Below are 15114 nucleotides of genomic sequence, written 5' to 3' on the forward strand. Positions count from 1 at the left end.
GGGAGGATAATGACAGCCTGTGAAGGCCTCACAGTAAGACCATCGGTATATTTCAATAGAGTGCATTCATCGCTACAGGTGCAATGGCCACAGGATGTGGCTAGGCTGTACAGAAGCCACTTCTTTGTATGGAACAGGTAGTTGCTGTCGAAGTGGAGGTATTGCTGGTGGTTGGCAGGTTTGATATGGATGGAGGTATTGATGTGGTCATTTTTGGGGTTGAGCTTGTAACAGGACTAGTTATAGGGTGGTTAATAAATGCTATGATAACACTAAAAGTTTAGCAGATTGTATACTATCCAGTCTAAATAGGTAATGGACAAAAGTTAGAAAGCATGGTTTTTCTTCATTTCTATCAGAAAATTAAACTGTATGGTGCACTTACATACTAACTCAACATCATTAACATTATTTCAGGTCATTTACCTGTAACTAAAAGAAAGTTACAATTACTTAGAAAACCTGATGATGCGAATTAACATCCTATCATACATTTCAGAAAAATTTATTATTTCATTCTCATGATTGCTTACTACATACAAAAGAAGTGCTAGTAAATATCTACATTTTTATTAACCACATAATTAATTAGTAAAATTCACAAATTTCAACCTTTTAAAAAAGTCTTTTGGAACATTTATCAGTCATCTGGCCTACTTAATGTGACTTGTGCACTTTATGTATCATGTCAATAATGAAAAACCAATCAGATCACTGGTAATTAACTTTTCCATAAATGATTCTGATGTAAATAAGATGGACTTTCAGTCAGTTTAATACTACAAAATTATCATACACAACTTTCCCTGAAATTCCGTTTTGGCACTTTCTACTGTACCTCAATTAATGTTAGGAATAAAATCCAATGTGAAATCAAGATGTAATTAATGATTTTATGATAGGTATTGTTATTGTAGCTTCATAACCAAATTTCCAGACAAAAGAGAAAAAAAATTAGAGATGTATTCAGAATGAATCATCATTTACTGTTTTTAAAACTGTACTAACAGTTTGTTGTAAATCATTAACTTTTCATTATAAATCAGTAAATGTAATTGTTCTTGACAATAGTCCAAAGAACATATATTGTTAAGAATGGGTATGTATTGAATGGTGCAAAGTACTTTACGTCAGTTGTAGTTTGGTCAATGTAATTACCAAAGTCTTTAACAGTTGCTGTGTGAATATCTTTTTTTAATGCCTATGGAAAATACATTTGATGTTCAAAGGATTCATCAGTATGTTGGAAAATATTGTTTTAACATCCAAGTTTGCTTCATTCTGAAATCCATGCAAATCTGCAATACATATCCCCTAATGGACTTTATTGGTGGAGTAAATTCAACAGTTCCAAGCTAAGTATTCACTGCAAAAACTACATCACTCTCATATTACAATGAATCTCTCGTAATGAGAAGTATTTTAGCCAGAACTGCTGTTGGAGTAATGTTAGAAGGTCAACATAGAAGAAGGTGGTTTGTTGGGTTGAGGAGGACCAGGTGAAGCGAATGGGGGAGAAGGGGTTGAGGTTCTGGGGGAATGTGGATAGGGTGTCCTCATCCTTGATCCAGATCATGAAATGTCAGCAATGAATCTGAACCAGGTGCAACACTGAGGATTCCAAGTGCTTAGAAAGAATACCTCTAGCCCCATACCACCTCCTTATCCTCATTATCCACCCCCCGCAGCTTGCTGCTCACATCAACCACAGGCAGGCCCCAGCACCCAGAGTGTGTATGAGCTGTGCCTGCGTGTGTCTTCTGCTTCAAAAGTACTTTGTCTAAAAGCTTAATATTTTAGCAGTCTTTTTAACATTGCCTACCTGCAACTCAACTCCTCTATGTGGTAACAATTTATCCTGTACATATTATTGTTAGTGTTTATTCTTATATACTGACACTTGGTGTACTTACCATGTACTCAGCAGTATATTACTGAAGTGGTGCATCTGATTTAAAAGTAATTGTTCATAGGTGTACATAGCACATGGTACAGTAGCTCTTTGTTGTAATACATTCAGTTATATCGGATGGTTACAGTCTCTCAAAAAGTCCATGAAGATTGAATAAGTTGTTGTATTTTCTGGATGTGGAGACATGATACTGGAAGGGGGGGGAGACATTTGTTTTCCATTGGCTTACCACTGGCTTACTCTCTCGTCTAAAATAGAATTAGGAGAGTCTGTGACACGTATCGCATGGAGGTGTATGGGAAGGTTTTCTATGGCGGAAGAACACACACGAAGGGGCACGAGTTCAATCCATCAACCATCATCTTCTGTGTGTAGCAGGTTGCAGAGTATCTTGGCATTGTATAATGGAATGTTACTGTAAACAAATCCTCCAAAGAGGATGCCTTGGTACTTTTAAGAGATGCCCTGAGATCCTTAACATCTACATCTACATCGACATCCATACTCTGCAAGCCACCTGACAGTGTGTGGCGGAGGGTACCTTGAGTACCTCTATCAGTTCTCCCTTCTATTCCAGTCTCGTATTGTTCGTGGAAAGAAGGATTGTCGGTATGCCTCTGTGTGGGCTCTAATCTCTCTGATTTTATCCTCACGGTCTTTTCGCGAGATGTACGTAGGAGGGAGCAATATACTGCTTGACTCCTCGGTAAAGGTATGTTCTCGAAACTTCAACAAAAGCCCGTACCGAGCTACTGAACATCTCTCCTGCAGAGTCTTCCACTGGGTTTATCTATCATCCCCGCAACGCTTTCGCGATTACTAAATGATCCTGTAACGAAGCACGCTGCTCTCCGTTGGATCTTCTTTATCTCTTCTATCAACCCTATCTGGTACGGATCCCACATTGCTGAGCAGTATTCGAGCAGTGGGCAAACAAGCGTACTGTAACCTACTTCCTTTGTTTTCGGACTGCATTTTCTTAGTATTCTTCCAATGAATCTCAGTCTGGCATCTGCTTTACCGACGATCAACTTTATATGATCATCCCATTTTAAATCATTCCTAATGCCTACTCTCAGATAATTTATGGAAGTAACTGCTTCCAGTTGCTGACCTTCTGTATTGTAGCTAAATGATATGGGATCTTTCTTTCTATGTATTCGCAGCACATTACACTTGTCTACGTTGAGATTCAATTGACATTCCCTGCACAATGTGTCAATTCGCTGCAGATCCTCCTGCATTTCAGTACAATTTTCCATTGTTACAACCTCTCGATACACCACAGCATCATCTGCAAAAAGCCTCAGTGAACTTCCGATGTCATCCACAAGGTCATTTATGCATATTGTGAATAGCAACGGTCCTACAACACTCCCCTGTGGCACACCTGAAATCATTCTTACTTCTGAAGACTTCTCTCCATTGAGAATGACATGCTGTGTTCTGTTATCTAGGAACTCTTCAATCCAATCACACAATTGGTCTGATAGTCCATATGCTCTTACTTTGTTCATTAAATGACTGTGGGGAACTGTATCGAACGTCTTGCAGAAGTCAAGAAACACGGCATCTACCTGGGAACCCGTGTCTATGGCCCTCTGAGTCTCGTGGACGAATAGCGCGAGCTGGGTTTCACACGACCGTCTTTTTCGAAACCTGTGCTGATTCCTACAGAGTAGATTTCTAGTTTCCAGAAAAGTCATTATACTCGAACATAATACGTGTTCCAAAATGCTACAACTGATTGACGTTGGAGATATAGGTCTATAGTTCTGCACAACTGTTCGACGTCTCTTCTTGAAACCGGGGATGACCTGTGCCCTTTTCCAATCCTATGGAATGCTACGCTCTTCTAGAGACCTATGGTACACCGCTGCAAGAAGGGGGGCAAGTTCCTTCGCGTACTCTGTGTAAAATAGAACTGGTATCCCATCAGGTCCAGTGGCCTTTCCTCTTTTGAGCAATTTTAATTGTTTCTCTATCCCTCTGTCGTCTATTTAGATATCTACCATTTTGTCATCTGTGCGACAATCTAGAGAAGGAACTACAGTGCAGTCTTCCTCTGTGAAACAGCTTTGGAAAAAGATATTTAGTATTTCGGCCTTTAGTCTGTCATCCTCTGTTTCAGTACCATTCTGGTCACAGAGTGTCTGGACATTTTGTTCTGAACCGCCTACCGCTTTGACATAAGACCAAAATTTCTTAGGATTTTCTGCCAAGTCAGTACATAGAACATAGAACCTCGTACAAAACAATAAAAGCATAAATAAATAGATAAACAGTGAAACTTACCATGTAGTATTTGATGCATATTCTGTTGAGACCATGTCCTGTAACAAGTAATGGTTGTACCATATAAATTCAAGAAGTTATGAGACACACAATAATAAACTATCACAGAAATTTGATTATTCAACAACACTGGTTATCGACAATATACAGAAAAAGTAATAAAATTTAGTCTCTGTCAGCAGAAATTACTTAGCAGTTGCAGGTTATTACTCTCAACAGTGTAGGCACCTACAGCATCAGTCTCTTACATGTCACCATGTCCCCCAAGTACACGAAACTTGTGCTAGAAACTTTACAGTCATGAACATGTTTGGTTAAGAAATCAAAATTATGTTGCACAGAATAATTTATATTCTTTCTCACAGGACAGACTATTGTGAACACTAATAAAAAGTGATTCTCTCCCATAATGTAGCTGAACAGCACTGCCCATGACACATCTACAGTTGAGGATTTGAGAACAGATGCGTTGTGTATGAATAATAATGTAATCTTGCTCATTCAGTTTAGCTATAGCAGGCAGCCCATGACTGAACAATTCAAGGCACATAAAACAAAGAATACCATCTCCAACCCAGATCATGAGAATTACTCAAATGTAAGGCATATGTTCATGTTATGGAAACAGAATGCAAATTTAAAAGGGCGAAAACCAAGGAGAATAATGTTGCCACCTTCAGCCCTGACAGCTGTTAACACCACATACAGGGTGTTTCAGAAATGACCGGTATATTTGAAACGCTAATAAAAACTAAACGAGCAGCGATAGAAATACACCGTTTGTTGCAATATGCTTGGGACAACAGTACATTTTCAGGCGGACAAACTTTCGAAATTACAGTAGTTACAATTTTCAACAACAGATGGCGCTGCAAGTGATGTGAAAGATATAGAAGACAACGCAGTCTGTGGGTGCGCCATTCTGAACGTCGTCTTTCTGCTGCAAGTGTGTGCTGTTCACAACGTGCAAGTGTGCTGTGGACAACACGGTTTATTCCTTAGAACAGAGAATTTTTTTGGTGTTGGAATTCCACCGCCTAGAACACAGTGTTGTTGCAACAAGACGAAGTTTTCAACGGAGGTTTAATGTAACCAAAGGACCGAAAAGCGATACAATAAAGGATCTGTTTGAAAAATTTCAACGGACTGGGAATGTGACGGATGAACGTGCTGGAAAGGTAGGGCGACCGCGTACGGCAACCACAGAGGGCAACGCGCAGCTAGTGCAGCAGGTGATCCATTGGCGGCCTCGGGTTTCCGTTCGCCGTGTTGCAGCTGCGGTCCAAATGACACCAACGTCCACGTATCGTCTCATGCGCCACAGTTTACACCTCTATCCATACAAAATTCAAACGCGGCAACCCCTCAGCGCCGCTACCATTGCTGCACGAGAGACATTCGCTAACGATATAGTGCACAGGATTGATGACAGCGATATGCATGTGGGCAGCATTTGGTTTACTGACGAAGCTTATTTTTACCTGGACGGCTTCGTCAATAAACAGAACTGTCGCACATTGGGAACCGAAAAGCCCCATGATGCAGTCCCATCGTCCCTGCATCCTCAAAAAGTACTGGTCTGGGCCGCCATTTCTTCCAAAGGAATCATTGGCCCATTTTTCAGATCCGAAACGATTACTGCATCACGCTATCTGGACATTCTTCGTGAATTTGTGGCGGTACAAACTGCCTTAGACGACACTGCAAACACCTCGTGGTTTATGCAAGATGGTGCCCGGCCACATCGCACGGCCGACGTCTTTAATTTCCTGAATGAATATTTCGATGATCGTGTGATTGCTTTGGGCTATCCGAAACATACAGGAGGCGGCGTGGATTGGCCTCCCTATTCGCCAGACATGAACCCCTGCGACTTCTTTCTGTGGGGACACTTGAAAGACCAGGTGTACCGCCAGAATCCAGAAACAATTGAACAGCTGAAGCAGTACATCTCATCTGCATGTGAAGCCATTCCGCCAGACACGTTGTCGAAGGTTTCGGGTAATTTCATTCAGAGACTACGCCATATTATTGCTACGCATGGTGGATATGTGGAAAATATCATACTATAGAGTTTCCCAGACCGCAGCGCCATCTGTTGTTGACAATTGTAACTACTGTAATTTCGAAAGTTTGTCTGCCTGAAAATGTACTGTTGTCCCAAGCATATTGCAACAAACGGTGTATTTCTATCACTGCTCGTTTAGTTTTTATTACCGTTTCAAATATACCGGTCATTTTTGAAACACCCTGTACATCCTCCAGGGCATTGTACAGTCATCTCTATATAGTGGTACTCCATCCTCTGGGGTGGCGGTGGGAGGGGGAGGGGGGAGTAATTGTAAAGTTCAATGAAATGCCCCACGAGTATTCATGCTCCACTAGAAAAATAGTTGTCCAGTGGTACACAATCAAGTGGATAGGCACACCACTGAGGGCTGTCACTTGCTGAGAACAACCAGATATGCCAGTACGGTAGGGCCTTATGACCTGTCCACCTAGCATTACACCATCACCAACATCAAAATCGTAGCACCATCCTTTATGTTCTTCACAAACTTGTTACACACTATCATCAAACTGTGCTGTCAGCAAACAAGATTGCATGAATTGGCTCATCACTTTTGTTGCAATTTTAGCTGAAAACTTGGACTGTGGTCATTCTAGGAACTATACATACCGTATTTACTCGAATGTAAGCAGCACTCGAATCTAAGCCGCACCCGAAAAATGAGACTGGAAATCAAGGAAAAAAAATTTTCCCGAATCTAAGCCGCACCTGAAATTTGAGACTCGAAATTCAAGGGGAGAGTAAAGTTTTAGGCCGCACCTCCAAATCGAAACAAAGTTGGCCCATTGTAATATGAGACACAATTTAGGACGAATGAATGACGATACAGCTACAGTAGTTTGGTTCGCGTAGTAAGCTTAGCAGTTAAGCTTTGCCAGGTAGCCATTGCTATGCGTCGGGCGCTCCGTCCATATTTATACGGGTACCCTTCCTTTTTCATGTGCTTTGTCTGGTTTGGATTGATTATTTTTGATTGGATTGTTTATTTTTCTTTGATCTGATAAGTGCCGTTCTCTTTGTTATAGGTGTTTACGTCACTCTAAGCTGAAAATGCATTACTGTGCTGTGTCGTGCACTGTTCGTCGCATTCTGATAATCAGTGTTTACGACCTGTCCCGCTCGCGTCATGGCTTGCTTTTGTGTGCACTACCGCCTCTTACAATTAAAAATAGAAAAAGAGAGGAATCGTCTCATTAGCGAAACAATGGCGAGAGACTGCTATTTGTTGTTAGTTACTAACACTGCTGCTTTCTTTGACGATGATCAACAAGAACCAAATAATAGACTGCATGTGACAGAAGATGTTCTGAACGAGAGTTTAGCGAAAATTTTTCTCCGTTTGAAAATCTTTGCAGACACCTCTTTAGTATATAACATTCTGCACAGAAATTAGTCATCTTAGATTTAAAAATCTAGTCAGTTCACATGCTTCATTTCTGGCTGTATCACTATTAGGCATAAGAATAATACGAATATAAACATGAAATGATATGTATATTCTTCCGCGTTTGCTGTTGTCTCACTCTAGTTTCGTAGTTTATTAAGCAGACAGGATTTAAATGAGATAGCAGCAAACACGAAACAATACACGGCAAAATGTTTATATACGTATTATTCTTATGGTGAAGAGAATACTGCATGTGATTCACAATTCATAAAAGTTCCTATTAGCAACCATCTCTTCTCATAGGTAGAAAAAATTCAGAACGTAGAGTTGGCCATATTGACAAACATCCCAAACAGTCTTGCCAGTCGGATTTTCGTAGTACAGTACATTGAAATGTTGCTACATTCGAAGATGAACAATACGGAATTTGTATTTACTTCGTTGGATAATGTATGAAAATGCAGTGATCGAAACTCGGGGCGGAGAAAAAATCTCGTCTTCCGCCGAGTTTTTTTTTTTTTTTAATTTATTTACTGATGCAGAGGTTTTGGCGCCAGTATCTATCTTTGTGCCTGAAAAGCATGCCTGTGAATCGCTACATATATTTGACGGCAGAAGTTAGTTGTGGCGGCACCTACCAACATTTTTCAGAACTTCCGCTTACTTTGCACTCGATTCTAAGCTGCAGGCGGTTTTTTGGATTACAAAAACCGGAAAAAAGTGCGGCTTAGATTCGAGTAAATACGGTATACAAGGTTCAGGTAAAGTGGAAGTCTGTTTCTGTTCTCCTGTAGCTTCTGGCTACAACCACTTCAGCTGCATCCAAGGGACCTGCACCTATTGACTGTGTTGCCACGACCAAATCTCCTGTATTGTGGCCATTTGTCTTTTTATGCTCTGCTCAGACACATTAATTGCATTCAATAATGAGCACCTGTGATTGTTTCATTTGGTTTTAACACCTCATAGTACACGACGCCGAGCTGGTCCCACCAAATGCAGAGCACGATCTCGGAGCCATGAAAATTCGATTTGGCTGTCTATGAGGAAGCATGGCCGGGATATCCCCATGATTTTTTGCATTTAGGGTTATCGTAAAGAACCCATGTTTCGTGCCCGGTCACAATGTGATGAAGAAATCCCTTCTGTTTTTGCCTCTGAAGCAACTGTTCACAAACACACAAACACCGTTCAATGTCTCTCGGCTTCAGCTCACAAGGGATCCAAGTGGTGTAGAAAGAACAACACGTAATGTTGTCTCAGACAAAACACCACAAGAATAGATATGTTCACGAGACTCGTGTTTGTGAAATTCAGCTTGCAGAATGCAGACAGTAAACCCATCTGCATGTTTGATTTTAAGACACTGACCACATCATCTGTGTTGTTAACTTAAGAGAGATGTTGACCTAATTTTGTGACTTTTTGAGCCGCTCTTAAGGTGTGCGTTTTAGAGCCCATGTTTACTAGATTTTCTTTTTTTTGCTTTGAATGATTGTTCCCATTGTATCCCTTAATACTGCTCATTCCTCTTGCAACACCCTGTAGTTGTCTACAACGTGCCTTGCCAACCTGTGCCAGTGGCAGATGCTGTACTATAATCTCTCTGATGTCACTATCATTTCTTGTTAAACTTGCGAGAGTGTACATTCCTACAAGAGCCAGCCAATACATTGTTGCTGCTTCTGGAGCTCCTTTCATTTATTTATTTTATTTTTATTTATTTATTTATTTTTTGTCCTAACAGGTTTCGCAAGTGTGGCTTTCAGTTTTGCAGTGACATTTCCATCTCTCAGCCTCCTATTCTTCATTATAATCCTATATAATGACCTTCCATCATAATCACTAAACACACACTTTTGTCCATGTTGTGTCCTTTTTTTTTCTTTTTCGCAGATTACGTTTCACTATCATTTTTCTGTACTGACGAAGTCTCATATTCTGCTACTCCCTACAGGGCAGAGGCCTCAAACAGTTGATAAATACAGTGAAACTCCGCTTTTACACTTTTCAAGGGACTTCAAAAAAATTGTGTAAAATGCGAGAAAATGTAAAATGTGGGAAATAATGTTTTATGCTTTAAAAGTTATGTATAGGATAACCCCTTGCACTTTATGTATGATAGATGTTCATTATTATCTAATAAAAACTGCTGAAGTTGCTGTAACTGGTAACTGTCTGGGAAGGAGGAACATTTCACTCAATTTCATATGCCATAATTGATGTTTTTGAAAGCCTGCAGCCATCATTCATTATTTAAATAATAAAATACTGCACTAGTTACGTATTTTTTCATGCTTAGCACGACATGTTTCGAGAATTTTAACTAATTGTCATGTGCAAATATGTAAATTAGTATTTTGTATGGTGTTTGAATACATGTTATTCTGTGTCTCTTGCACAGTAGTTGTCTTTTTGAGGTTATCAGGTACTGTGCCTCATCAGTTATGTATAAAATATCTCTCTCTCTCTCTCTCTCTCTCTCTCTCTCTCTCACACACACACACACACACACACACACACACACACACACTATCACTCACATTGTTTGTGTGTAACATCACAAAAAATACATAGGTAAATACTGCACTTGACAACGAGAATATATTCTTGAAACATGTTTTGCTCCACATGAATAAAATTCATAACCAGCACAGAGCCTAAACTAAAAATATTTGAGCAACGAAAAGTGAATTATGGTATCAACTAGCGCTCCAAGTGGCCATACGCCGAAACACGCTAAATATGGTTCGACAAAGGGGTCACGATGATCACAATAATCACGAAACTGCATTTGCGCAGTAGAGACAGTTTGGAAATGGCTGTGATTGGTCACGACATCTTCATTCGAATGAACCTAGTTACTACCATCAGCCACCACACCAAGCAGATCTTGGCAGCAGCAGGAGATATGGCTCAAATTGTTCCATCTTTTACATGTCTGCCGGTTCAAATCCGCTGATGACAAGAAACTTAAACACATGACATTTGTAAACACTACTAAATGGCCAACATTATGCTAGCATAATTTTCTCTCCAGAAACATTTTTTCGTAATGTGTAAATTGCGGGAAAATTGTAAATATGTTGATGCAAAATAACATTGTGGGCATAGGAAATTTGAGGGGACTTATAAAAAATGTTGTAAATGGCAGGAAAACGTTAATTCTGGGAACGTAAAAGCAGGGTTATACTGTATAAGAGGTACTTTTGAGCACTATATTGCCTCTACGTCATCATGGTGTTTGGGGCAACAATACTTGTGTGACACTGTCAGAATATTGACGGGTGATGGGATGCTGGGAGCAGATGCTCAATACCTAGATTCCCAGAAGATACCAAAGCACTGTATGGCTTTGGAGATATGAAAGTATTTTGCAAACTACAGCACTAGCTTGCAGGGCACTTTACGCTAATTGTTGGAGCACAGAGTAAGGGAGGGGGAGCGATGGCCTTTGAGATAAGTGAGTGCTGATGCTGCTGTCAGTGAAATATGACATGCACAGCTGTCTCAATTGTTAAATGACACCACAGATAAGGTACTGATGCTGACGTCAGCGAATTCCTGGCCACAAACTGCAGTGCCCTACTACTTACTGATGTAGGCTTTTCATCCTCTAGCTATGCTTTTTATGGAGGTTTTATTATGTCCGGGCAAAATATTTATGGTTACATCATTGTTTGTAGTACAATAATTTAAAAATTTTGGAATGGGTGTCAGAAAATACCTAATGTATACAACATGTGATTTTCAATCTTATATTTCAACTTCCTTATGAAAATAAAAACTTGGAATAATGCACCTTCCCTACCAACATTTCTATTGTCGCAACCAATTTGTAAGAAATACATACACATGCATCGTTGGAACAAATTCACAGTTAGGAATTGCATTTCTTTGAAGTAAGAGGTGGTATTATATTTTATACACAATGGATGATATACGCTCTGAAAGGAGCTACGGGTTTGAGCATATTTTAGCAGATATGCACAAGACTGACAGTGATAATGAATCAATTTCTGGAAATGGGGATGAGACCAATGCCGATGCAGATGTGAAGATGATGATAATAGTATTCAGGAAACTTGTGGGCCTACTCATGTACCCAGAAATGGCCAACACAGTATCACCCGATGTGTGCAAGAAAGCTTCCAGGAATGTAATATGTGAAACTGCACATATTCCATGTCACCTCAGACAGCAATTACAGGCAGACTTTTTTATCACCAATCAGATGCTGAGTGTAATAGCAACGTATACCAATAATCAACCAGAAGATAGTAAAATTCTGCACCCATATCATCAGCACCGGATTGAGCTTGACTCTACAGAACTACAGGAATTCTTTGGCCTTCTAACAATAGCTGGTCTACATAAGGCACATGGGAAAATCTTTGAGTGAATTTTGGTCAGATTAGTGCAGTTTGCCCATTTTTCGAGCCACAATAATTTTCAAGATTTCTTGATATTTACACAAGCCTCCGTTCGATGATGAACTTAGAAGAGAAGAAGGAAATGATGCTTCTGGATCAAAAGCTGAACCCATATGGGCTGTGTCTCAAATGTTCATTGACACACACATTTTGCCTTATATCCCTAGGACTGTATGCTGTAATTTACCGTCTAGTAAGGTCATCCGAAGACCAGTATCAGTTGCAAAGCGATTTAGAAAAGATTGCTGTATGGTGTGGCAGGTGGCAGTTGACGTTATATAACGAAAAGTGTGAGGTGATCCACACGAGTTCCAAAAGAAATCCGTTGGAATTCGATTACTCGATAAATAGTACAATTCTCAAGGTTGTCAATTCAACTAAGTACCTGGGTGTTAAAATTACGAACAACTTCAGTTGGAAAGACCACATAGATAATATTGTGGGGAAGGCGAGCCAAAGGTTGCGTTTCATTGGCAGGACACTTAGAAGATGCAACAAGTCCACTAAAGAGACAGCTTACACTACACTCGTTCGTCCTCTGTTAGAATATTGCTGCGTGGTGTGGGATCCTTACCAGGTGGGATTGACTGAGGACATACTGTGCGGTGTGGGATCCTTACCAGGTGGGATTGACGGAGGACATCGAAAGGGTGCAAAAAAAGGGCAGCTCGTTTTGTATTATCACGTAATAGGGGAGAGAGTGTGGCAGATATGATACGCGAATTGGGATGGAAGTCATTAAAGCAAAGACGTTTTTCGTCGCGGCGAGATCTATTTACGAAATTTCAGTCACCAACTTTCTCTTCCGAATGCGAAAATATTTTGTTGAGCCCAACCTACATAGGTAGGAATGATCATCAAAATAAAGTAAGAGAAATCAGAGCTCGAACAGAAAGGTTTAGGTGTTCGTTTTTCCCGCGCGCTGTTCGGGAGTGGAATGGTAGAGAGATAGTATGATTTTGGTTCGACGAACCCTCTGCGAAGCACTTAAATGTGAATTGCAGAGTAGTCATTCAGATGTAGATGTAGACTTATATTACAGCTGATGAGCACCTGTGTACTTTCAGGGGACAGTGTCCACTCTGTGTGTACATTTCTTCAAAACTTGGAACGTATGGGATAAAAGTGTGGGCTACTGTAGACTGAGAGACCAGTTATCTCATAAATTCACAACTACATATGGGAAAATCTGCTGAAGGAAGGAAAATAAATCAAAGGAAATGGGAGGTAAATGATTTAGTTGATCAACTGAGGGTAAGTGCTACAAACATTATCACTAAATCTTTTCATAAGTTTAGATTTGGAACAGGAACCTCTTATGTAAGTCTGCAGGCTTTCGTGGCCATTGTCACTGAAGTTAAAATCTTCTGGGTTATTAGGCCGCGTCATGTTTCTTCTAAAATGTTCGACGTTTCGACCCCTCTGCTGGGATCTTCCTCAGGATCTTTTGGTGTCCACTACTGTTAGAACACTGTCAGAGACGAGTGTCGCGTCCACTTATAAAGGGGGAATTTTCTGGCGTTCGTACTGGATAAGTGATAGTATTGGTTAAAATTCAAATGGCTACCATTTGTGGGCCATAGTCATAGGCTAATGCAGGAGAAGGGGCGTTGGTAGCTCATCTCCTGTGGATACCATTGGCGGTCGTCGTCATTGGATAGAAAGGCACTATTCCACACTTATGGTGGAGAAAGGTTATTGGTTGAAATGCCTGCTACAGCTATTGGTTGGTCGTCATCAGTGGCTAGATTCCGAACGGACAGAGCAAGAGAGGGGGGAATGTTTACCCAAAATATTATTGTCCGCCGAGGTGAGTTGCAGCGCGTTGTTTATGCCGCTCACACACCGCGGCCGTGTATTTACTTCCTTGATGGCGGGGAGCCATGATGCCGGAAGCCTATAGCCGTCCCCTCTATTGAAATTAGATGCGTTCTTAGAAATTTCAACTGCTTCTCGGACCTTTCTTCTATAAATGTTGGTTTCTTTAGCCAGTACATGTACGTTATTAAAATTGATGTCAGAGCCACAGTTCTAGTGATATTCTGCTACTGCCGATTTTGCACTTTGTTTTAGCTGCATGTGCCGTTCGTGTTCCTTAATGCGTTCTTTAACAGTTCTTCCCGTTTCGTCTATATACACTTTGCTGCAGCCTCATGACACTTGATAGACGCCTGCATTGTGAAGGTAATCAGGTGCATCCATTTTCCGTTGGAAAAAGTCTTTTATTTTGTTTTGACTAAAGAAAGATGTCTGAATACCATTTTTCTTTAAAATTCTGCTTATGCGGTAAGTGACCCCAGAAACGAACAGTAACCTGACAGAGTGAGAAGGCGGTTCCTCGTCATTCTTATTAGTGGTATAAATATTCCGCTTAAAAGCCCTGTCAATTGAATAACTATCATATCCATTTGCCTCCAATGTCCCCTTTAAAAAATTCAACTCTGATTCCAAGTTGTTGTCGTCGCTGATGTGTTGGTATACAGAAGATCTGATAACACTCTAGGTCATAGAGTGTACAGAAAGATGACTACCACAAACAGGTATTTAGATGCCACTTCGCACCACCATCCAGCCCAGAAGCAAGCAGTACTCAACACTCTGTCTTCACGTGCCCACCAATGGTAGCCATATGAATTTTATAAGTGGACACGACACTCGTCTCTGACAGTGTTCTAGCAGTAGTGGACACCAAAAGATCCTGAGGAAGATCCCAGCAGAGGGGTCGAAACGTCGAACATTTTAGAAGAAACATGAGGCGGCCTAATAACCCAGAAGATTTTAACTTCAGGAACCTCTTGCTAAGAAACTGACACTTACAGGAACTCTTCGGACCAAAGGACAAGAGATACCAAAAGAAATGTTGCCATCAAGACAAACAATACCGTTTTATCTTCTTATGTGTTCATATATTTTGTTGTCTACTCCACAAACATTTCATTTCATGTAAGTGAGCATGAACACAAAAAACCTGAAATAATAATGTTGCACAATTCGACAAAGCCAGGAGTTGATATGG

General features: G+C 40.5%; 1 protein-coding gene across 1 annotated transcript in view; it reads right to left on the reverse strand.

Moving 5' to 3' along the window:
• Nucleotides 1-15114, reverse strand: part of LOC124719729 — a 173880-nt gene that overhangs the window by 49989 nt on the left and 108777 nt on the right. Inside the window, exon 10 of the mRNA XM_047244931.1 lies at nucleotides 4208-4245. Coding sequence (XP_047100887.1) covers nucleotides 4208-4245 — 38 coding nt within the window. The remainder of the gene's footprint in view (nucleotides 1-4207; nucleotides 4246-15114) is intronic.

This window comes from Schistocerca piceifrons, chromosome 11 (assembly GCF_021461385.2).
Source record: "Schistocerca piceifrons isolate TAMUIC-IGC-003096 chromosome 11, iqSchPice1.1, whole genome shotgun sequence".
Classification (NCBI taxonomy): Eukaryota; Metazoa; Arthropoda; class Insecta; order Orthoptera; family Acrididae; genus Schistocerca; species Schistocerca piceifrons.